This window comes from Dioscorea cayenensis, chromosome 15 (assembly GCF_009730915.1).
Source record: "Dioscorea cayenensis subsp. rotundata cultivar TDr96_F1 chromosome 15, TDr96_F1_v2_PseudoChromosome.rev07_lg8_w22 25.fasta, whole genome shotgun sequence".
NCBI lineage: Eukaryota > Viridiplantae > Streptophyta > Magnoliopsida > Dioscoreales > Dioscoreaceae > Dioscorea > Dioscorea cayenensis.
This window is the reverse complement of record NC_052485.1, coordinates 2,760,740-2,785,294: the sequence shown is the minus strand read 5'-3', so window position 1 is coordinate 2,785,294 and position 24,555 is coordinate 2,760,740. Positions and strand designations below refer to the sequence as shown.

The 24,555-nt window shown below is 41.8% G+C and overlaps 1 protein-coding gene across 1 annotated transcript in view; it reads left to right on the top strand.

Annotated features, from left to right (window-relative positions):
• The window catches only part of LOC120277055, a 62,543-nt gene extending 50,866 nt beyond the window's left edge, over nt 1-11,677 (top strand). The window contains exon 4 of the mRNA XM_039283802.1: nt 11,382-11,677. Coding sequence (XP_039139736.1) covers nt 11,382-11,581 — 200 coding nt within the window. The 3' untranslated portion in view covers nt 11,582-11,677. The remainder of the gene's footprint in view (nt 1-11,381) is intronic.
• Nucleotides 11,678-24,555: the final 12,878 nt, after the last annotated feature.

The window sequence follows — 24,555 nt, the reverse complement described above, 5'->3', positions numbered from 1 at the left end:
ACAATAGATGCGTCACTGCAGGGTATTTAAATCAACTTAGCCTTTCCATCTCCAAAGGGAGGCCGTGAGGTGGTGTCGACAGATATCTGCAGAAACTAGCGATGTCCTACTATTAGCTTCCCTGATATTGAAAAGAAAATAGCATAAAAAGACAAAGAAATAAAAGGCCCTTAACAATGATAACATATGAGAAATAAAGAGACAGACCTTCTCCTAACTTGCATCCTCATTTCGTCGAATGTGACTATCTGGTTTGTCAAGGTCTTAACTTCCGTGTGCCAGATTGGCTTGGGCATATGCTCAAAAATGCTCTCTCTTAGATCATTGGATGACACTGAGACAGTGCAAGGAGCATTTGAATTTCGAGTGGCTGGCTCGACCAACCATGCGATAGTATCGAGATAGCTGCCTTTTGTGGGTGGGATGTCAATAGAATCATGTCTGAGAAAGATCAAAGCCAATACTCTTCAGAGTCGTTAAATGAAGCTTTAAAAACTAGTAAGTGGTACTCTCCCTTCTCCTGAACAACACCGCTGTAGTATTGTGGCATTAGGGACTATGCTTGATAGCTGTCAAAGCGCATTAAAGCCACTTCAGGAATCCCTCGTGAGGTGGTGCCAAAATCAGGGAATCAATCTGCCATTTTATCCATTTCAAATATATTGGATGGTACATCCAACTTATTCTCCATTCATCATTGATCACGATCGTAACGAAAGTTCACAACGTATTGTGGGCGACTATCTTCATTTTGGATCAAAGGGGCTGCTCGACCAACAAGCCTAGCTGCATCTCGAACAACATATAAGATGTTTTGCCTGTCAGAGGAGTTGTAAGCAGTAGAAAATTTGGAGATGTTAAGATTGAGAAATTAGTGAGAATGGTCCCTGTCCTAATCCCATAATTCCGTCTTCTGCCACATATTCCCCTGGCGAAACGCATCAAAATAAAGACGATGGTCAAATACTTTCCTAATACCATTTATCCTCTAACTGAAAATAATCAGATGCCATGTTGACCTAACTGATCATCCTCTATTTAGATTGGCATCGATTATCATCACAAGCAGGAGACAATGCATTAGCATAAGATATTGCAGTTCTCGTTTTTCACGTAGTATATTTAAAAGTGCCTGATGTTTCAGGATCAAAAGGGTGGATTGCTTTTTAAAGCAATCTGTACATAACACATTGCAGCCATGTAACATCACTTCCCTGTGTCAATAGATAAACTAACAGGGTCTCAGGTATACCAATGGTCATAGATACTGTATAGTGAGTGTTAGTATATTCCACTTGTCCACTGAATCCATTCTTCAATTGCTCTTGGCCTGCATGAAAAGCCATTAAGGAAATGTTAGAGTGTGGATCGTAAGACAGAGTTTGAGACGGTTTCTCAACAATAGCCATCTAGGCTCGATTTTGGCTGTGATGATCTCCATGGTTCCTCCAAGAAACGTTATCACGGCCACATATGCAATAGTTATTAATGCTGCCATGTTTCAGAAAAACTAATGGTTGGTAAGAAGAAAAATATCATACTGTGTTTCCTGTATTGCTTGTTATAAAAACTTTTAACAGGATCAAAGCACAAAAGACATGTGCAACCTACCAGAGAGTCGTGGAAAAATGATTCACAACCTAATTCTTATATCACACAAAGAAACATTTGCTTTCTGCATTAAAATGGCTATTTTGTGAACCACTAATCAGTCACAATTACTGAAAATTATCACTCATAAACCTTAGCTATCTTAGATCGTTATCTAGATAATGAGTGGACCTCAAACATATCCTCTTTGCCCCATTAGTTTCACTTATTTTTAAAAGCGTTTAATTTTATCTAAACTCAAAGTCTAATATAAATTAATTTGATTTGTGTAATATTCATTTGTATGAAGGTGCGAGATCATGACTTGGTTGCCCCACATTGATAGTGTTAGATACGCTGTATCTATGTGTATGTATATCTTGAGTATAGATCATGTGACACTATCACGTATTTATACACTTCATTATCTGTTTATACATGAGCTTGTCCATTGAGATAGATGGTTCAAGCATTCTCTCTTCCTCTCACTCTAACATGGTATCGGGCGCCTAGTTTCCTCCGGCACCATCTAGTTTCCTCCGACCTGACGAGTCCGCCGCCACTCTCCTCTCTTTCTCTCGGCGGTTTCTCCTCTCCGTCGATCGTTTTGCGCGGCCCGACGCCCGGCGCTCTGATCGAACCGGCACTCTACCTCCGGCTCGTGCGAGCATCTGCGCATGCTTGCGCCCACTGCTGCACTGTGAGGCGCCCGCTGCTGCGCTGCACTGCCAGCCACACTCGCGCCCGTGACTACGCACGCGCTGCTGCGCCTCGGCGGCGCCAGCGCTGCGTATGACACTGCCCTCACCTGTCGCCCTCGGTCGAGGCTACGCCCCAGCACGCGTCGCGTCTCCGGCTGCCCGGCGAACCCGCCTCCAGATCGCCCCGGTAGAGACCAAGCGGTCGAGACTCGCCCCGATCGCGTTCAGTCTCCGACTTGCTCGGTGAGCCCGCCTCCGGCTCGCCCTCGGTCGCCCTCACCCCCGGTAGGGACCCGAAAATCCGGATGCGGTGTGCAGCCCGGATCCTCTTTTCTAGCGGTGTTATTCTCTTGTTTGAGAATATCTTATCTTGATTATTATTATTTTCTTTATTTTATTTTATCGAGTGCGTATTTGTAGCTTAATACGTGCAGTAATATGGACTGTCTGCGGACTCGGTGGAGTTCTTCACGATGTCACGTCAGCTGCCGATATCTCTCACTCGATGTAGCGGTGCTTGATGGCAAATTATATTCCATGACGGCTTACTCTCAGAGCCCGATTCTTGATTGCATTCGTGTTCTTTCCCATGTTGATGGTACTCTACTACTCCACGCATCTCCAGTATTCTATGCATCCTGCCCTTCTCAAAGTTTCACGAACAACGACTTAGAAGTGGATTGTAGATGATTCTCTGGCAGCGGATGATTGTTTGTCGGGGCTGATACCATTGATGTCGCACTCATATTGCGGACCACCCCTTTGCTGGCGTGCGTTGTGGAGCTGCTTGGGCGGCGTTCACTGCCAGTTCGGTCGAGCCGCGATCTGCTACCTTATATCGAGACCCTTGACGCTCTGCATCAAGGGGATCACGTTAATCGATTACTACGGTCGATTTTGTGGGTTATGGCGCCCGGATTGATGCCGCCCTGCGCTTCTGCTTTCATCCCTGGCCCATCTTGCTCCTTCACGCGCTGCGATGAGGCGATGCGACCGGTCGTCGTCGTCATGAGAGTCCGGCCGTATGTATCGTTCATTATCGTCGTCCTACGAGTTTGAGTCGACCCGGGCCCGGTGATCCATGCCCCACCACACACACCTTAGATGGGGCATTCACTGTTGTTCGTCTTGGGGGACTTCGTCTCGACTTCTCTCGAGGCGTGCACTTGCTGCTACTCGTACTCTGCTCCTACTTCGGCTACCCGTCCTCTTCTACGCCTGCTGCTTCTCGGCCTTCTCGGTGAAGAAGATTGTGACTTGCTACTATTAGCTATGTCAGGACACGTTAAGCGTGGCTAGGGGAAGAAGCGATGAGCCTTCCGTATAGCTTCAACACCGACTCCTCACGCTCCTTCCCTACCTCCTCCTCGGCGCTTTTCGGCGTCGACTTGTTGTTTCTCTCTCTGCTAGTCGGCGGCGGCTAGTGGCGATGCTCGTCGTTCGGCGATCGCGTCTGGCGACATCTCTCTGATCGAGACACGTTCATGCTGGAGTTACTCCCGCCGCTCCGGGTAGTTCACATCGCTTTTTGGCTTCTTGGCTGCGGTGCTAGTTTTCACATGACACATGATGCCACTTATCTTCACCATCCTCATCATCCTTCCCTTCACTACTAGTGTTACTGCTTGATGGCACACTTTTACACTATCTCTTCGGCAGTCGTCTCTCCACTAGTGCTTTTTCTACATCATGCATCACATGTTTCTCGCTGTCCATGAGACCTTATGTCATTAGTCGACTCATGATTATAGTACGTCGGTTATTTTGACGAACCTCATGTGGGTGTGCGGGGATCACAGTGGAGCGGTGATTGGGGCGCGCCGCCATAGTGGAGTACTATCTCTGGATTCCCTTCGTCTTCCCTCTTCCAGCAGTGCATTTCTCATTGTTATCTTTGCTACTATATCTCATCATCTGTGGCATCATCGTCTTGGTCGTTGTGTGGGTCTATGTCTGTCTTCTCTTATCGGTCGGGCGTCCTAGGAGCGGGTCTCTCCTCCTTGATGTTGTTTGTTTGGGCGTAAACTTGGCAGCTGATTCTGACGTCCTATCGTTCAGGTCAGGTCTCAAACTAGTGCCCACTTCAGAGCCTTATTCACTCTCGATGTTTTGGGGTCCCGCTCCGTTTGTATCTAAAAGGTGTGATCGATATTATGTTATTTTTATTTGATGATCGCCAGCGTTTTCACATGGGTTTTATCTTATGCATCGTCGTGATCGACTTTTATCATATGCTCGGCTCTTTCTCTGCTATGGTGCTTTGCTCGGTTCTGCCTCTATCAGAGACCTTTGATTCGACTACGTGAGAGAATACACCTCTCATGCTTTTCGTACCCTATTTGTCTTACGCGCCTTACTCGACTATCATCATCACTGAGGGCTCGTCCTCGAGAGATAGGAGTTACGGCTGAGCGCAAGCACCGCCCGCATTTAGAGGCGACAGAGCCTACTCTGGTTGGTAGCGCCTCTCTTCCTCCTCAGCTACGAGTGATCTTTGTTTCACCTTCTTTGTCTATCTTATTAATGCAACCGCTCATCACATCTTCAAGGTCGTAGTCTGGGTGAGTCCCTACATGGAACTCCCCTCGCTTTGATCATCTTACATTGCTTTTTGGTTTGTCGTTGTTTTGTCTTACTCTCACCTCGGGGCGAACAAAACTCACCACTCGATCGATTCTTTGTGTTTTACGGGATACGGTCTTGAACACAAAGGATATCGCTATATGACCCGATCGCTCGTCGCTTCGCATCTCTCGAGATGTTATGTTTGATAGAGACCACTCCTTTTTTATAGCTTCCCCCACTTCTACTACATCTACTTCTCCCAGCTGTTCCTCTTTCTTTCCTTTTCCTCTCCATCCCTTTGAGGATACTCCCCCAACTTCCACTACTTCTCTCCCATGTCCTCCTCTCTCTATTCCATCTCCTCCTTGCTCATAGATTCCTCCTCACTTCCTTGACCACGTCCTCCCTCATTACGTTACACTTATCATCGTCGGGAACCTACAGCATCTTCACCTCGTCGGTCCTCTCGACCTCCTTCTCTTTGTTGATCACGATCCTGGGGTGACCCTCTCACACTTACATCTCGTGATCGATCCACTTTACATCCTCGACCCGTTATGCTACTGGCACTAGTGTCTCGCTATGTCCTTGAGCAGGTACCTCTGGTGAGGCGGTCACGGTCACTGAGTGGCGTCTTGCCATGGTGGGGAGCTTGATGCCTCTGTCAGACTCATTCTTGGGATTTAGTTCCCTCACTTCTCATCTTTACTCCGATCACATGCCCTGGATTTACGGGTGAAGACTGGGTTCCCGATGGGTCTCTCGGCGCTATAAAAGCGCGTGCACGGTTGCTAAATGGTTTCAGCAGGGGAGCATGGTCGTGACTATAAGGAGACCTTTGCTTTTGTCGCCCCATGCATCGTCATGCGTACGTTGATTCATGATGCGGTTGCTGAAGTGGACTCTGTCGACTTGATGTGAAGAATCGTTTCTTCGCGGTGACTTAAGGAGGAGTTTATATGACTCTCCTCCACGGTCTTGGTGCCTCCGGGGGGTTGTTTTGTCGACTTCCCAGTGCTCTTTATGGTCTCAAAAGCGAGGCTCCAGGGCTGGTTTAGCGATCGACCTTTATTATTGGTAGTGGTTTCACTTGAGCATTCATGATTCGGCGGTCTTTGTTCATTCTTCACCTCGTGGCGCACTATTTACTTCTCCTCTATGTGGATGACATGATTCTTCTTGGAGCATGACCACCGCTCACATTGCCTTTGTGAGGCGGAAAACTACATGAGGACATTCTTGATGACCGATTTGGGTCCCGCCGTTTACTTCTTGGGTATTGAGATCACTTCTCGGTCGAGTGGCTCACCAGTCTTACTCGGCGGTGATATACTCTCGACCTTTTGCTCGCTGCGGCTTGGCGATACTACGCCTTCTTTGCTACACCCAGTGGAGCTTCACTTGCGGCTCGAGCTTGATGGGACTCCTTTTGACAGTCCTCTCGATATCGGCATCTTGTTGGCGGTTTGGTTTGCCATTTGTCACCGCGTCCCGACATTTCTCCTGTCACGGTCCATATTACAGAGTCGGTTTGTTGCGACTCCACTACTATTCATTATGCACATCTACTCGCGTGTATTACGCTATCTTAGGTACTTTCGCATCTCGTGGTCTATTCTACCTCACGTCATTCACTCTTGATTTCTGAGGCCTATTACGATGCTACTTGGGCTAGTTCCGATGATCAGCTTCTGCATCACTTTTGATTCTTTGTATCTTTCTTGGGTCTTCTCTCATTGTTTGGAAGACTAAGAAACAACATCTGATCGCCAGTCGATCTTTGGGCTGAGGTTCGTGCTTTTAGCTTCTACATTCGAGAGGTACTGCGGCCGCTCGATCCTCTGAGGACTTTGGGATATTGCAGTACCTCCCCTATTCCTCTTCAATGTGATAATCTTGGGGCTCTTGATTCTGTCTTGCCGGTCGAGCATGAGTGACCAAACACATTGGGTGGATGCGCATTTCACTTTCGATGTCATATTCGTTTCTCGAGCCGGTGTCTCTTCATTACCTTCCCGAGGAGGTTCGGGATGGTGACTTCTTCACCAAAGCAGGACTCGCGGTCGACATCTTTTTTCATATTATCAAACTCCGGACGTACGATCAGTCTTGAGTTTGAGGAGGAGTGTTAGATACATGCTATCTATGTGTATGTATATCTTGAGTATAGATCATGTACACTATATGTATTTATACACTTCATTATCTATTTATACATGAGCTTGTCCATTGAGGATAGATGGTTCAAGCATTCTCTCTTGCTTTCTCTTTCTCTAACAGATGGGATATATTATGCCATATACACACTACTGACGTATATATACATTTTCCCAAAACATATGATTAGTTCTTTTGGATCAAGAAATGGTTCCATGAGGACAACAACTGGTACCATTAAGATTTTGCCTGTCTGACAACATGCCACTTTAAAAGGAAATGACAAAGATGAGACATAGTATATTAATAGTAGAACTCCATTCATTTCAACAAGGAGGTTTGTATCTAAGGATTTCTACTAGTACCTAAATAACAAGGTGGGAGGGAGACCATTGAAGTGAAGCTTCTGTGAAGCTTGATATTTAGCTATAAACAAGCATGGCATAGGTATAGAATGTCTAGTGATTAGTGAGTTGAATATCGTTGCTCATATCAAACAAAAAAGTTGATTTATAATTAATATAGCATACTGACTAGCTTATTCTTGCAAGACACCAGTGTTATATATGCTTGTAGAAGTGTTTCCTCACCATTTTCTAAGATTTCTGATATGAAATTCTTTTCTGTTGTAAGTTGTTATATATAAGAGCTGCCAATTAAGGAGATGGATGATGTACTGAATGTCAGTGAGAGAACTTGCTGTGTAAGTGAAAAACTAGTCCTAAAAGATCATGCCTATTTAGTAACTGATGCTTATTACATATATGTAATCTTAATTCGCAATATATTTCAGTATAAAAGATACTGTAATTGCTAATAAGTATATTCTCTATATATAAAATCCTGACGAAAGGTCTTGATTTCAATGGGAAATGAATTAATGTATATCCACTACTCAGAACATAGCAATGAGAAAGGAGATTCAGTAAAGAAGTGAAAGGGAAGTGATTGAAATCACACAACTGAGGTGTTAGGCCATCACCTACTTAAGCCCGTTAACACATGCACTATATTTACTCAAACTTTTCAGCCTCTTTTATCAGAGAAGTGGGTGTCAATCTGTTCAGCAGCCATTAACTGAATGCCTCCTTAGTATTATTTATTTATTTATTTTATCCTTTTCCTTCAGACCCCCCTACCAACAAATCTTGGTTCTACCCATGAGTATGAGGTTGAGGGTTTAGATTTCTTCTAACTCAAAAGTTGAGGATTCATATTTTACTCATATTTATTAAAAAAATTTCGTGAAGGTGGATGGCGATGCTTATTAGGCCATGCTTGCAGTGATGATAGAAAATATTTATTAAGCCATATTTACAAAGATGACAAAAATGTTATGGATTCCTTGGTATCTAATTACTTTGATTTTAGGAAATAATTGGTATGAGGGAAAATTTCACCCATGTTTCACATTTCTACTGAAGAAAATTTTAACAAAGAAGTTGGCATTGTGTGCTTAGAATAAATATTGCTTTCACTTGTTTCCTAATTAGACATCACTGCAGTTTTTCATTGCTAATGACTTCAAAAGAGTGGTAAAACCTCTCATATCTTGTTTGGAAGCGCAATCAAACTTGATTCGTAACCCGAGATTTTTTCAAAATATTATTTCATTCTTCACATCACAATATATATATATAGCTTTAGTTATCTATTCAAAGAAGATCAATTTAGAAGGACCTCTATCAAATACATTTGCTATTGATGATGATGGTTTTGGAGGTTGTTACCATTAAGTGGGCACAATCTTTATGAGCTTTCCCCAAATCACCTACCACCATCTTCTCATTATGATGCTTGAGAGTATACTCTTTGATCTATAATATTATACCTACTGTTTCTAGTGCTCTGTTTATAATTTGGGTACTTTGTTTTTAAATGGTCAACACATCTGTCTGGTTTTTACCATAAGTTTGCATAATTTATCATTACCAAGTGTTTTATGAGAATATTGATCTAAAAGATGTATCTATCTTGGTGTTGTAGCGTTGAATCCAAGGAAAATATTTTAGGAAGAAATGCTTAAGCATCCCATAACATTGGCTATGATCTAGATGATTGAATGATTATTTATTAAAATATGGAATTTTAGGATCTTCATTTCTTTCTCCCCCATATTTACCTTCAAATTAATTAAAAAAAAAATTTAGGTTTGTGTTTCAAATTATCTTGTGAAATTAAATAATTTAATATAATTATTTAACTTATCTATAAACTAGGCTATTTATCTTTTTATATAATTATTTTAAATCTGTTTAAAATCATGTGATAGCTAAAATTTGATCTCACATACTTGGTTTTTCATGTAGATATATATATATATATATATATATATATATATATATATATATATATATTTGATTAAGTACTCTTTTTCTCCTCATCTATACCATTCAAGAAATCATGTTTTATATAGTTACTATTATTATAAGTCTCTTAACGTAAGTGAACATAGTATTATTTAAAGATTTGCATTAGTTTGTCTGTTTATTTTGCTATTTTTGTTTTCTTATCATACTGATTTTATTGGAGATAAATGTAGTGTTTTATCTTGTTTACACTTGCATCTATTCACAAGATATTTGACTGTTTTAAGAATTACAAATATGTTCTTAACAAATAAAAACACTCTTCATTACTTATAAAAAGTAAATTCTGATATTCAGGAAAAACTTTCGTAATTCTACTTATTATTATTGTTGTTGTGATAACTAGTTGATCATATGAAATTACTTGAGTTCAAATTTTTGCATGAGTTAAAAGAAAAAATCACTGAGGTGGTACACGCTACACACACCATATATGTACATATATATTTGAACAGGTCAAAGTGAAAAAGTGGATAAACCACAGCTATATTAAGGGCTATATTAAGGGTGAACAGGTCAAAGTTATATCATTGTTTAAAAATTTGGATTTATATGAAACATAACTGGTTGTAAAAAATCATATTTGGCCTCAAGGATAAAACAAATAAAACATCCTTATCAACGGATATCCCAATTTGATTTTATCATCTACTATTTTGTTACTGTTACAAATTCTGGAGAATCTTTTACTATAAATATTGAATATAATTCATAATTAATTTAATTAATTGATAAAATAGAACGATAAAAATCTTTTTGTTAATATTTAAATTTTTGTGAACCACTAATTTAATCTATATAATTGAGTGATAACTCTTTTCTTGCGAAAGCTACTCTCTCTAACAACTATATATATTGTTAAAGTTTGTAACTTGTTCATAAACAACCAAAATAAATAATAAATAAATAAAACAAAATTCTAATCTATGATGAGAACTAAGAGGCATCCACAAATCATGGAAAATCAGTACTTATAAACTCTAGATAGAATCAAAGAAAATATGGAATAAAAAATGAATAGGGTCAAGGAGGGCACGTTTAATGGACCGGCTCTGTTAGTTTCCTTTGTTTTAATTTTTAAAACTATGATGACAATTAATTTTATCTGAACTCAAACTATGAATTATTTTTTAATTTAATTCTTGTTATTATTTTTTTGGATAAAGCCTATAACTTTTAATTTAAATTTTGATAAATTATTTAAAAATTTTAAAACCAAACAAATTTATATCTCCTAGTTTGAGTTATATTCTTCTGTACTGTCATATATATATATATATATATATATATATATATGACTTCTTTATATATTATGTATAGATCTACAATAAAATAACAATGGCAAGTAGTTTCAGTATTGTGAAGTGTGTAACGATTTTGATCTTTTCTCTCATCATCATGCTTGGATTAATTGCCGCAAGAAATTTGGAGATGCCAGAAGTACTATATGTTATCAAGGGTTAGTGTGATTTATGCAAATATAAAACTGAATACAAAGACAAATACATTATTGGTTATTTTCAGTAGTTTCTGAGTTGTTTTATGTATCTATTAAACATGACTTCACATTGTCATATATTCTCACATCACAACTACAGGACTTCACATTGTTGCTCAGTTCACATGTTTGTGATGTGAGAATAAGTTGGCAAATTCATTTATCATAACTCAAGAGTAGTTTGCACACCCTTGTTTTATTTTGTATTTTAATCGCATTTGAAACTCGTATTAAGTAGGATTTATATTTTTTTTCTTAGACCATCTATTTATCAAAACATGGCCGTGATAACCATTGAGTTTGTGAATCTACTAAGCTTTTGTTTTTACCAGAGCCGAAGAACTTTTTGACAAAAATATAAGTTTTAGGATACCTATTACTCAGCAGTTATTACCTTACTTTCATGCATGTTAGACAACATAAACTTAGACATATATATATAGAGAGAGAGAGAGAGATACATAATCAAAATAAACATGTATTGTATAAATTTTCTTGCAGATGATGAGGATTTGAGAAAGGCATTTATTGGACCAATGCCTAGAAGTTGGACAGGTTGCATGGCGTTTCCTCTTAATGGTACACCTTATCCAGTGACGTTACCTTTTGACACTGAAAGTGATCTTCCTTTGGTTCAATGCAAGCCTTGTAAACAATGTTATCTAGAACTCAACCCAACCTTTAATAGTACAAATTCATGAACTTTTATGAATTCCATATGTAGAGACCACTGTTGTGAGATTAAAGCTCTATCGATCTTGCACTAATAATAGAAGATGCTTATTTAATTATGCTTATGGAGATGACAAAAATTTAATGGGTTCTTTAGTATCTGATTATTTTGAATTTTATTTTAAAAAATAATTTTTTTTATAAAAGTGGATAAATCATACTTTTATTTTGTTTCCTGAACTATAAACCACACTTTTATTTTAAAGCTCTATCGATCTTGCATCCATAAAAATGGATAAATTACACTTTTATATATTTCAAGAAATAATTGGCATTAAATTAAAAACTATTCCACTCGCATGTGGATGTGTTGCCTGAACTATAGAAAATTTTAACAAAGAAGATGATGGTGGTTTAGGTTCAGGACGAGGATTGATCATGTGTTTTTTTTACTGTTTACCACTTCCTAGAGAGTGATAAAACCTCTTATATTTTGTTTAAAGATGCAACTAAAAATAGAAGCGCCCATGGTGCAAGCTTGATTCGTAACAAGTGATTTCCTTCACGGTATTATTTGGTCAAGTTAATTGCTCTTATATTTACTTCCTGTGACAATTATCACGAAGTTTCTATGTGAGTTTTTAATGAAGATGAATGCAGTGCCATCTAAATTCTTACTTTAAGAGATATTTTTATTATTTTAAAATTATTAGTCATCTTTTATAATATCTCATTAAGGCGAGTGAGCACCCACCCTAGCTCCATGACCGCAGCTGATTGGGGAAGGGTTGGTGGTAGTATATCAACCAGAGGCGTGCTCCCTACAGGCGATGTGGGACTATGGTCTCAAGCCACGTCCCGACACCTGAGCCCAGGACGGATGTGGGACCCAAGATCCTAGCCATGGCTCGATACCATGTTAAGGCGAGGACCCACCACCCTAACTTCCATGCCGCAGTTAGAGGGAAGGGTTGGTGGTGAGTATATCAACTGAGAAGGCGTCTCCCACGAGCGATGTGGGGACTCATGGTCCTAAGCCATCGCTGCGTCCCAACAATCTCTACTAATAAAACGCTCTTACGTGAGTTCAGCTGTTTTAATAGTATCACATCTATGCCATTCACTCATCAATTTCAAGCATAAAACGCCCTAAGTAGCTCTAATATCTCTAACATTAATTACAGATAGATGGCATTGAGTCAGCTTTGGGTGAGTTATAAATCATTTTTGTTAGTCTGAAACATCCTTAAAAAGGTCCGATGGAGTCTTACTTCCTCATTGCCCTCACTGTGCTATTATTGTATTGGTCATGGATATTTTAGTTCATTCTTTTCACTTTACAAATTACTTGCCGAATGTGTTCCTTGTTAGATGTGTGTATGTATATTAGATATATGTATGTATATACATGTGTATACACGTATATTTGGCTTTTTATATGAAGCCCCATGATCACACTTGTTGGGTAATAGATGAGCATTGATCCATCTCCTTTTCTTCTCTTCTTTCATTCTTCTCTCTTCTAACATGTTATCGTGACTAGGTACCCTTCCTCAAACCATCTCTCCTCAGCCCTTCTCTTATTTCTCTTTTCATTTCCTCATTCATACATTGATCCAAAAAAATTTACGCGACGACCCTTAACCCCACGCACAGCGACTCGAGCACCGAGACCACGCCCGCGCCCGGCCAAGACACCGCGCGGCCTGCCCGCCTCCCGATCACATTCAGGCCTGCCCGCTTAGCCCACGCCCGCCTCAACACCCGCGCCCAGCCCAAGCACACCGCTCGGCCCGACCTCCCGATCACATCAGCTGCCGCCAGCCAGCGCATGAGAGCACTGCGCCATGACCGCGCGCTCACGCACTGCCCACCGCCGTGCCGCTCACGACCGGCCGCCATCACTCGCCGGATACTGTTGATCGCTATCTTGTCGCCCAGCCTCCACCTCTTTTTCCATCCTTTCCCCAAGAATATAGCCTTTTGTGTCTTCTCCAAGCACATGAAGACAATTGAGCTGACTCATTCCATTCAAAAAGCAAAGACATGATGTAAGCAAAGGCCCTCCTCCCTATTTCATCTATCGCCATTTTTTCTTCTACTTTCTTTTCTATCCCTCCTGCTCTCATGTTCCTCGTTTATCCATGAACCTCATGTCTGTTAGTCAGCTTACTGATTATGGTTGTCAGGTTATTTTTGACCGCACCTCATGTCGTGTATGCGGGATCGCGATGGGACGGTGATTGAGCCGTCGCCGCCATGATGGAGTCTATGTGTTGGATACTCTTCATCCGTCATCTTCGACTAAGTCTATTCATCATCAGTCATGCTACTTTGTTTTATCTCATCATATGTGGCATCATCGTCTTGGTCATTTAGTGTCCCTCTACGTCATCATCTCTTGTTGCGTCTTGGCGTCTTAGGAGCTCGTCTCTCCTTCCTCCGATGTTGTCTCGTGTTGGTTGTAAGCTTGGTAAAACGGCTCAACGTCTTTATCCTATGAGTGTATCTCGGGACTCATCGCACCTTTTTGAACTTATTCATTCGATGTTTGGGGTCCCTGCTCCTTTTGTTTCTAAAGGAGGTAACTGCTATTATGTTATTTTTATGGATGACTACACTCGCTTTACTTGGATCTACTTTATGCATAATCGTAGTCAGTTATTGTCTATTTATCGATCTTTTATAGCCATGGTTCACACCCACTTTGCTGCCTCAGTCAAGATCTTTCGATCTGACTCGGGTGGTGAATATATTTCTCAGGCTTTTCGTGCTCTTTTATCTTCTGAGGGCACCTTACCTCAATTATCTTGTCATGGGGCTCATCCTTAGAATGGGGTAGCTGAACGTAAGCATCGTCATATCTTAGAGACGGCCCGTACTCTTCTTCTTGGTGCTTTTCTCCCTCCTCACTTTTGGGATGATGCTGTTAGTACGGCTGTTTATCTAATTAACCTTCAACCCTCCTCTCATCTTCATGATCGCAGCCCGGGGGAGTGTCTTCATGGAACACCTCCTCGCTACGATCATCTTCGTATTTTTTATTGTGGTTGTTTTGTTTTGCTCTCACCTTGGGAGCGGACCAAGCTCACCGCCCAGTCCGTCTCTTGTATTTTCCTGGGATATAGTCTTGAGCTTAAAGGTTATCGTTGCTATGATCCCATTGCACGTCGTGATTCAGTATCTCTCGAGATGTCACGCTTTGATGAAGTCACCCCTTTTATACCTCTCCTTCTTCTCACTCGAGTCTCCTTCTCCTCTCGGTTCCTCTCTCTTTTCTTTTTCCCTCCCCTTTTCTCCCTGCAGATACGTCCCCATATGCCTTCCGCCTCCTCCTCCTCGTCGCTTCCCCGAGTGCTTCTTAGTCACTCTTCTCTAGATCCTCCTTCTCCACTATCTCGTTGAGTCTCCCTGCTCGTGTCTACCTCTTCTCCTTCTCTCCCTCCCTACTCACCCGCCCGATTCGTTTATTTTACCATCGCCGAGATCCCACTCGTGACTCCACCCGAGTGCCGGGTCTTCTCCGACGCCTCTCCCACTATCGATCCAGCTCCTGAGGTATCCTCTCCTCCTTATTCTTTACGAGATCGCTCCACTTTACATCCAACTGTTCGTTATGCTTCTTCTTGCACTAGTATCTCAGATGTCATTGAGCCAGGTACCTACAGGGAAGCGGTTCGATCGCCTGAGTGGCGGACTGCCATGGCTGAGAAGCTTGATGCCTTGTCTCGGACTCATACATGGGATATTGTCCCTCTCCCTGCCCATGCCATTCCCATTACTTGTCGCTGGATCTATCGGGTGAAGACCCGTTCTGATGGATCTCTCAAGAGCTATAAAGCGCGTCTTGTTGCTCGCAGTTTTCAGCAGGAGTATGGTCGTGACTATGAGGAGACTTTTGCCCCCGTGGCCCACATGCACTTTGTTCGTACATTAGTTGATGTCAGGGGCGGACCCACATGGGGGCCAGCCCGGGCTGGCCGGCCGAAAAACTTTAGAAGAACCGTGTCCAATAATATTTTTTTATATGAATATTAATGTTTAATAATATTTTGTTTGTGTTTAACTAATATGTAATGGGTATGTGCTTGAGTGGTTTGTGGGAGTTGGATGATAAGAGCCCACCATGGTTCAAATCCTAGAGTTTGCAATTGTAAGTTTTTAATAATTTTAGTAATTAAAAACAATGTTTTTTTTTCAAAAAATTGTGGAAATTTTAAAAATTATATAACAAAAATAATGATCTAAACTTTATGATTTTTTTAATAATCAAGAAAAAATTAAATTAATAATGTGGTATTGAAAATTTTTTCTTATTTAAAAATTACTAAATTTTTTTTAAGTTTTAATAAAGTTTGAAAAATTGTTCAAAACATCCCTCATAATTATAGTAGTTGACTTCAACCCTCTTTACCGATGAGTTCTGGTTTTGCCACTGGTCGTGGTTGGACTGAGGAGAGGTCATGGTTGGGCTAAAAATGCCGAAAAATTAAAAGGTGATGAATATGAGAATATTGACTTTTATTTAAGCCCGAGCTGAACTAAATTCCTGGGTCCGCCACTGGTTGATGTTGCCGCTGTTCGTCGGTGGGTTCTTCATCAGCTTGATGTGAAGAACGTCTTTCTTCATGGGGACCTGAAGGAGGAGGTTTACATGACTCCTCCTCCTCCTGGCCTTCAGGTGCCTCCAGGATCTGTTTGTCGCCTTCGCCGCGCTCTCTATGGTCTCAAACAGGCTCCTCGTGCCTGGTTTGAGAGGTTTAGCACAGTGGTTGAGGCTGCTGGATTTACTCGGAGCATCCATGATCCGGCAGTCTTTATTCATTCTTCGCCTCGTGGCCGGACCATTCTTCTTCTGTACGTGGATGATATGATTCTTACTGGTGATGATTCTGCTCATATTACTTTTGTGAAGCAGAAACTGTGTGAGACCTTCTTGATGACTGATCTTGGTCCGCTTCGTTATTTTTACGGGTATCGAGATCACGCCTCATCCCGATGGCTATCGACTATCTCAACAAACGTTACATACTCTTGATCTTCTTGCTCGCCTCGGCTAGCGGATACTGCGATCGCCGCTACACCGATGGAGTTGCATTTGCGACTCGTGACTCGATGGGACCCCCTTACCAGATCCTACTCGCTATCGACATCTTGTGGGTAGCTTGGTATATCTTGCTAGTACACGTCCTAACATTTCTCATCGTCATGCACATTCTCGGTCGGTTTATTTCGCGGCTCCCACCTCTGCTCATTATGGATATCTTCTTCGAGTCATCGCGATATCTTCGTGGCACTCGCCTCACGAGGTTTGTTCTACTCACACCGATCCCACTCTTCGACTACGTGCCTATTCCGATGCTACTTGGGCTAGCTCCCCGATGATCGGGTCTCATCGCCACTCGTGTATCTTTCTTGGGTCTTCACTTGTTATTTGGAAGACTAAGCAAACAAAGAACTATTGCCAAGTCCAGGTCTTTAGGTCGAGGTTCAGTGCTTTTGGCTTCTACAGTACATGAGGTGCTTTGGATTCGCTCGATTTTACAGGATTTTGGTGTACCGATCCATTCTCCTATTACTATTCATTGCGACAGTACGGGAGACCTTCAGATTGCTACTAATACGGTCAAGCATGAGCTGACCAAACACATTGGTGTGGATGCCCACTTCACCCGTTGTCATGTCCGTGCTCATACTGTGTCCCTCCATTATCTTCCTACCGAGGTTCAGGTGGCTGATTTTTTCACCAAAGCCCAGACACGTGATCAGCATCTCTTTATGTTGTCCAAACTCAAGACACATGATCCACCTTGAGTTTGAGGGGGGGTGTTAGATGTGTGTATGTATATTAGATATATGTATGTATATACATATGTATACCTGTATATTTGGCTTCTATATGAAGCCCCATGATCACACTTGTTGGGTAATAGATGAGCATTGATCCATCTCTTTTCTTCTCTTCTTTCATTCTTCTCTCTTCTAACATTCCTCACCCTGTAATCTATGTTAATCATACTAACTGTGCTTTCATGATGGTGTCCTCATTCCTTCTAAGCAGTTGGCATTATAATTTTTGAAAAACAAGCATTCTATGCTTTTTTAAAACAAACAGAGATCATGTTCTTTCACTATGGCAACCACTCTGTCTGAGATACTCTAGATGTGCATTTGAGATATCTATTTGTAGATTAAAAACTACGTGAATTAATTTCTTAAAACCAATTTAGTGAGTTATGGACAAATTTATCGACTATGTTTTTTTTTTGGTGCATTGTTACTGATGTCAGATTTCCCATTTATTGGGAGTATTTAAATGTAAATATGCAAATAATTACTAGATTAGACTGTAATGAAGTATTAAAAACCGAATTTCATGTGCTAGTTATTCTCTTCATAGTATCTTATTTTCAATAACAGTGGATATTGATCATGCATATATTGTTCTCGTCCATTCGATGACAATGACTGTTGTAATGAAATTGAGTTGAGTTGGAGACACGAATAAATTTAGATGATTATGAATTTTGGGCTTGGATCCTAGGGCTTTAAGAAATTAGCTAGTAGAGTGTTTTCTGCGCAATTGAATAGGTAGAATTGAATGCTTGCATATTGTTAATCTGGCTATCCAGCATTTCTTTTGCATAATTTCACGTATGCCATGTCATCATAGCATTCTTTATAAAAATTAATGAAAAAACTCATTCATTTGTATGTGAAAATCTTGTCTGTATTTTATTAATGCAAACTTAACTTTGCGATGTTTGCTAGTTAAGCATTTGGCAATTGTTATGATGTAATAAACATGTTTTTGGATGTAGTTGTCATTAAAATCAGTAATCGCCTTTCATGAGCATGATCTCTTTGAGTTTCTTCTACTTCATTCTCACAAGTCCCTTAATGCTTATCACTTTTACAATCATTACTATCAGGCAGCATGACTGCAACGATCAGTTGCTTGATGATTTCTGCTATTTTGAAAAATCCATCTTCCTGTTTTCTTTGTTATGGTTAATTTTCATTCTATCTCAATTCAAAACCTTGTGCCTGGGCACTCACTTCTGAACTATGATGAGCATATTGATATACAAGTACATAATTTGGCCCTTACATTTCTCCAGTGATAATATTTTTCTTCGTTTACAGGACTACATTGTGCACGACTTGCTGGTAGTGTAAAGTGTCAGCCCTTGCACTGCCAGCCCGGAGTTCTGGACGTCGGAAGAGAGGCTTCAACACTTCCCTGAATACCTGCAGAGAGGAAACCAAGTGACAGAGAACCAGAACTCCAGCAATCCCCCTTTCTTTGATACTAGAGATTTTTCTTAAGTAATACAAGTCAAAAGGAAAACAAAAAAAACTAGAGACTAGGAATTAGAAATGAAAAGACTCCAAAGACTAGAAAGGACTAGACTAGAAGATCCACACAAAGATCTGATTAATAAAAGATACACCATGCTGGATGTACGATTTAAAGATGCAACAAGTAGTACCGCACACCGTTCACGAGGCTATGAGACAAAACTCTACTTACTAGCTGCTAGTTGAAGGTCTTCATATACTACAATGCCTTGGTCCTTCAAACACATGTTGTCTCGTCTGGATTAAACCCAACATAAAGTGCATGCTTTGTTGCATATCTCATGGTAAGTGTTCCTTTGCATTTCTCTCATGTAAGTTAGTTATGTGTCATTTCCAATTCCTTTTATTGTGCATCAAGATCTTACTATCTTGATTTAACAATTTGTTGATGTGGTACAATTCTTACTTTTATCATCAGCGACATTTGTTGTGAAGTAGTTGAGAACAAAGGTTATATTAATATACTAGAAACCAAGTCCACACATTCAGATAAACGGATGCAAACAATAACATAATATCATAATATCTAGTGGCTTTCCATTGAAGGCCCTGTCCATAAACAATTAATCTCAGTCTACATGAATGGCATTTTCTTATCTGATATATTCATCAAGCTCCTGTAGAAAATTATTGTTGAAAGAAACTATAAAGCTTAATATGAAAATTATAATAAAGACAGATAGCTTTTCATGCTAAGTCTTACATTTAATAAAGATAAGCTGTTGCTTATCTTCATTAATGGATGTGATTTCATCATCTAATATTTTGTTATATGTGAGGATTGTTTGTGAACAAATAATCCAGACATGATTGGACTGGTGCTGTGCATGTACAATCAATTGCTTCCATGAAATGTGCTAAGCCACTTGAATTTGTTTCCCTGTTTTGTGGATCGGCAGGATGTCTAGTGGATGGAGTCAAATCAATTGGTCCTACTATCAGCTGTGAAGTTTGTTATTTAAACATCTGAAAATATAGTGTAGAATGTGTGCTGATTTAAAAAAGGAACTGAGAAGTTCCTTCTGATTTTCTTGCTCGTGTTATCTATCAATTATTTCTGGTTTTCTCTCTAACATCTGGTATCAGAGCCCCCAGGTTAATCATCTAAGTATCCTTGACTCCACAAAATGTCGATGGTTCCACAGCAGGTGGCAAAGGAGAGCGGCGGGGTGTCATTCTGTTTTCCAATGCTGAACTCCTCAAACTATACGGTGTGGGCGGTAAGGATGGAGGCAATCCTTGATGCCCAGGGAACATGGGAGGCGGTGGAACCTACGGAAGGAGCACAAGTAGATGCGAAGAAGGACAAGACGGCACGAGCACACATCCTGCAGTGCGTCCCCGAAGACATCCTTCTCCAGGTCGCAATGAAGAAAACGGCGAAAGACACCTGGGATAGCCTCAAGACGAGGTACCTGGGTGCAGATCGGGTCAAGAAGGCTCGTCTACAGACACTGAAAAGCGAGTTTGATGCTCTCCGGATGAAGGAGAATGAGACAGTTGATGAGTTCGCCGGCAAACTAAGCACCATATCCAGTAAATTTTCCATCCTCGGAGACACACTTGAAGACTCCACCCTTGTCAAGAAGTTACTTGATTCCGTCCCCGACAAATATTTCCCTGTTGTCGCCGGGATCGAGCAGTTCTATGATCTCGACACCATGGCATTTGAGGAGGCGGTAGGGAGACTGAAAGCATTTGAGGAACGAGCAGTGAGGCTGCGTAACAACGCCAGCAACACAGATGGCCAGCTCTTGCTCACTCAGGCCGAGTGGCAGGCGCGGCAAAGGGGGACCATCACGGACACTTCATCAGGAGGAAGGGGTCGTGGCTTTAGAAATCCTGATCATGGAAGAGGGCGTGGACGGTGGCGCGGTCGTGGCCACAGCGGTTATAGTGCCCCACGTCAAGAAAATACAGGAGGAAGCACTAGCGACGCCGTAAATGGCACTCGTGACAAGAGTCACATAAAATGCTTCAAGTGCGAGAGAATGGGCCATTATGCATCTGAGTGTCGTGGCAAGCGGCACGACGATGAAGCTCATCTTACCCGCACCGTCGATGAAGAGCCTGCACTGTTATTGACCATGTCCCAAGGGGGGATGCGCACTGGGCAGGAGTGGCAGGATGTTGCATTGCTCAACGAAGAAAGATCACTGGCAGATAGGCACCATGATACTAAGAAGGAAGAAAATGAGGATCTCTGGTATCTTGACAATGGTGCTAGTAATCACATGACTGGTCATCGTGCCAAGTTTCAAGAATTGAATGAAGCTGTCACCGGGAGGGTGAAGCTCGGCGACGGGTCAACAGTACAGATCATGGGCAAGGGAACAATCATGTTTGCCTGCAAGAACGGTGATCAGAAGGCTCTCCATGAGGTATACTACATTCCAAAGCTTTGTAATAACATTATAAGCCTTGGGCAGATGACAGAAGATGGGAATGAAGTGCTCATGGCGGGTGACACCGCGAAGGTCTTTGACAAGAGCGGGAAGCTCCGAATGTCAGTGAAACGGACACAAAACCGACTATACAAGATAAACTTAAAAGCAGCCAAGCCGGTATGTCTTCTAGCAAACATCGAAGATCCAGCATGGTTGTGGCATGCGAGGCTTGGCCATGTCAATTTCCATGACTTGAGGCTCCTAGGGGAGAAGGAGATGGCGGTTGGCGTGCCACTATTGACCCACCCGAATCAGCTATGCGAGACGTGTATAATTACTAAGCATACACGGTCACCTTTCCCGCATCAGGCAAAGTTCAGAGCAGAGAGGCCCCTTGAGTTACTCCATGCTGATATATGTGGGCCGATCTCTCCTTGTACACTCGCCGGTAACAAACATTTTCTATTGATTGTTGATGATTTCACCCGATGGATGTGGGTGTATGTACTTGCAGCAAAGAGTGATGCACTCCAGGCATTCAAGAAGTTCAGAACATTAATGGAGAACAAGACTGAACATAAGATTAGAACACTCCGAACGGATCGCGGTGGCGAGTTCCTATCTACGGAGTTCACTCGTTTCTGTGAAAATGAAGGCATTGAGCGACATCTCACGGCTCCCTACACACCACAACATAATGGTGTTGTGGAACGCCGAAACCGCACTGTGATGGCCATTTCAAGATCACTGCTCAAAAGCATGCTGGTGCCCGCAAGGTTTTGGGGAGAGGCTGTTAGACATGCAGTATACTTACTTAACCGTCTCCCAACCAAAGCACTAGGAACATGTACCCCATTTGAAGCTTGGATGGGGAGAAAACCGCACCTAGCACACTTGAGAGTATTTGGCTGTGTGGTATACGTAAAGGATACAACCCCTCACATCAAAAAGCTTGATGACAGGAGCGCGCCCATGGTATACCTAGGAGTCGAGGAAGGCTGCAAAGCTTACCGTTTATTTGATCCGACCCAGGGCAAACTTCAAGTAAGTAGAGATGTTGTTTTCCAAGAAACTCTTGAATGGAAATGGAATACAGGTGATAGCAATGAAGTGGTGCTGCCAGAATTCACTGTCTTGGACACACTCTACTCCGACAATCCACATGTTACGACGGACACAGGAGGTGTTGTGCCACCCACAGCAGCTGCGACACCGACGACAGAAACATCAAGTTTGTCTACACCACCATTGAGCACCCGGCCGACTATCTCATGTCCGATATTGTCTACACCGGATTCCCATGATGGGCCAGTCCGTCTCAGGTCCCTCTCCGATATCTATGCAGATCTTGATGAAGGGGTCACTTGCAATGAAGAAGAGGGTGAGATGATGATGGTGATGTCTGAAGAGCCAACCTGCTACCGAGAAGCTGTGACTGAGGCCTGCTGGTTTGAAGCAATGAAGAAGGAGCTAGAGTCCATTGAGAAGAACAATACGTGGATCCTAACCGAGCTCCCATCAGGTCAAAAACCCATTGGCCTAAAATGGGTGTACAAATTGAAGAAAGATTCAGATGGACATATCATCAAACACAAAGCAAGGTTGGTGGCTAAAGGTTATGTACAAAGGCAAGGTATCGACTTCGATGAAGTGTTCGCTCCAGTTGCAAAACTTGACACCGTTCGAGTCATTCTTGCACTTGCCGCAAATCGGGGCTGGAAGGTATACCACCTAGACGTAAAATCAGCATTTCTTAACGGGGAGTTGGAAGAAGATGTTTATGTCACTCAACCGGAGGGGTTTGAGATACAAAATCAGAAGCATATGGTGTACAAACTGTCAAAAGCTCTCTATGGATTGCGGCAAGCTCCACGGGCCTGGAACACCCGGCTGGATAGGAGTCTAAAAGAGCTCGGTTTTAGTAAATGCACTCAAGAACAAGCTGTATACACAAGAGGGGAAGGAGAGACAAGTGTGATTGTTGGAGTGTATGTTGATGATCTCATTGTGACAGGAAGTAACAATGAAGAAGTCGAGAGATTCAAAGAGCAAATGATGATGGAATTTGAGATGAGTGATTTGGGACTTCTTTCCTATTACTTGGGGATTGAAGTAGAGCAGCAGAAGGATCGGATACAACTCAAACAATCAGCTTACGCCAAGAAAATCTTGTCTCAATTTGGAATGACGGATTGCAATGCAGCAAAGTACCCGATGGAAACCAAGATGCAGTTGCACAAGGACCTGGAAGGTACACCCGTTGATTGCACAGAATATAGAAAAATCATTGGTTGTCTCAGATATCTCTTGCATACACGGCCGGACTTGTCATATGCCGTTGGGATGGCGAGCAGGTATATGGAGAGACCTACAGTCATACATCACAAAGTGGTTAAGCAGATCCTAAGATACTTAAGGGGAACAATTCACTTTGGACTGGTTTATATGAAGGGACATCAAGAGGTTAGCATCTCTGGATTCTCGGATAGCGATTTGGCAGGAGATCAGGATGGGAGAAGAAGCACAACTGGTATGGCCTTCTATTTCAATGGAAATCTGATATCCTGGAATTCTCAAAAACAAAAAACAGTGGCGCTATCATCATGCGAAGCTGAGTTCATGGCAGCCACAGCAGCAGCTTGCCAGGCTCTTTGGTTGAGGAACTTTGTTAGTGAATTAACCAGGACAGATCTAAAGCCAGTGATCTTGTTTGTTGATAACAAATCTGCCATTGCTCTCATGAAAAATCCTGTATTTCATGGACGAAGCAAGCACATAGAAACAAGATTTCATTTTTATTAGAGAGTGTGTGGAGAGAGGACAGATTGTGGTAGAATTTGTAAACACCGGTGAAACAGCAGTGTCGATGCAATCGACGAAAGCTTTGTCGAGTGAAGTTAGCCGCTATGCGTCAACTACTTGGTGTCCGTGATCTGGATACATGTCGGGATTAGGGGCGGAGAATGTGAACAAATAATCCGTACATGATTGGACTGGTCGTCGTGCATGTACAATCAATTGCTTCCATGAAATGTGCTAAGCCACTTGAATTTGTTTCCTGCTTTTGTGGATCGGCAGGGATGTCTAGTGGATGGAGTCAAATCAATTGGTCCTACTATCACCTGTGAAGTTTGTTATTTAAACATCTGAAAATATAGTGTAGAATGTGTGCTGATTTAAAAAGGAACTGAGAAGTTCCTTCTGATTTTCTTGCTCGTGTTATCTATCAATTATTTCTGGTTTTCTCTCTAACA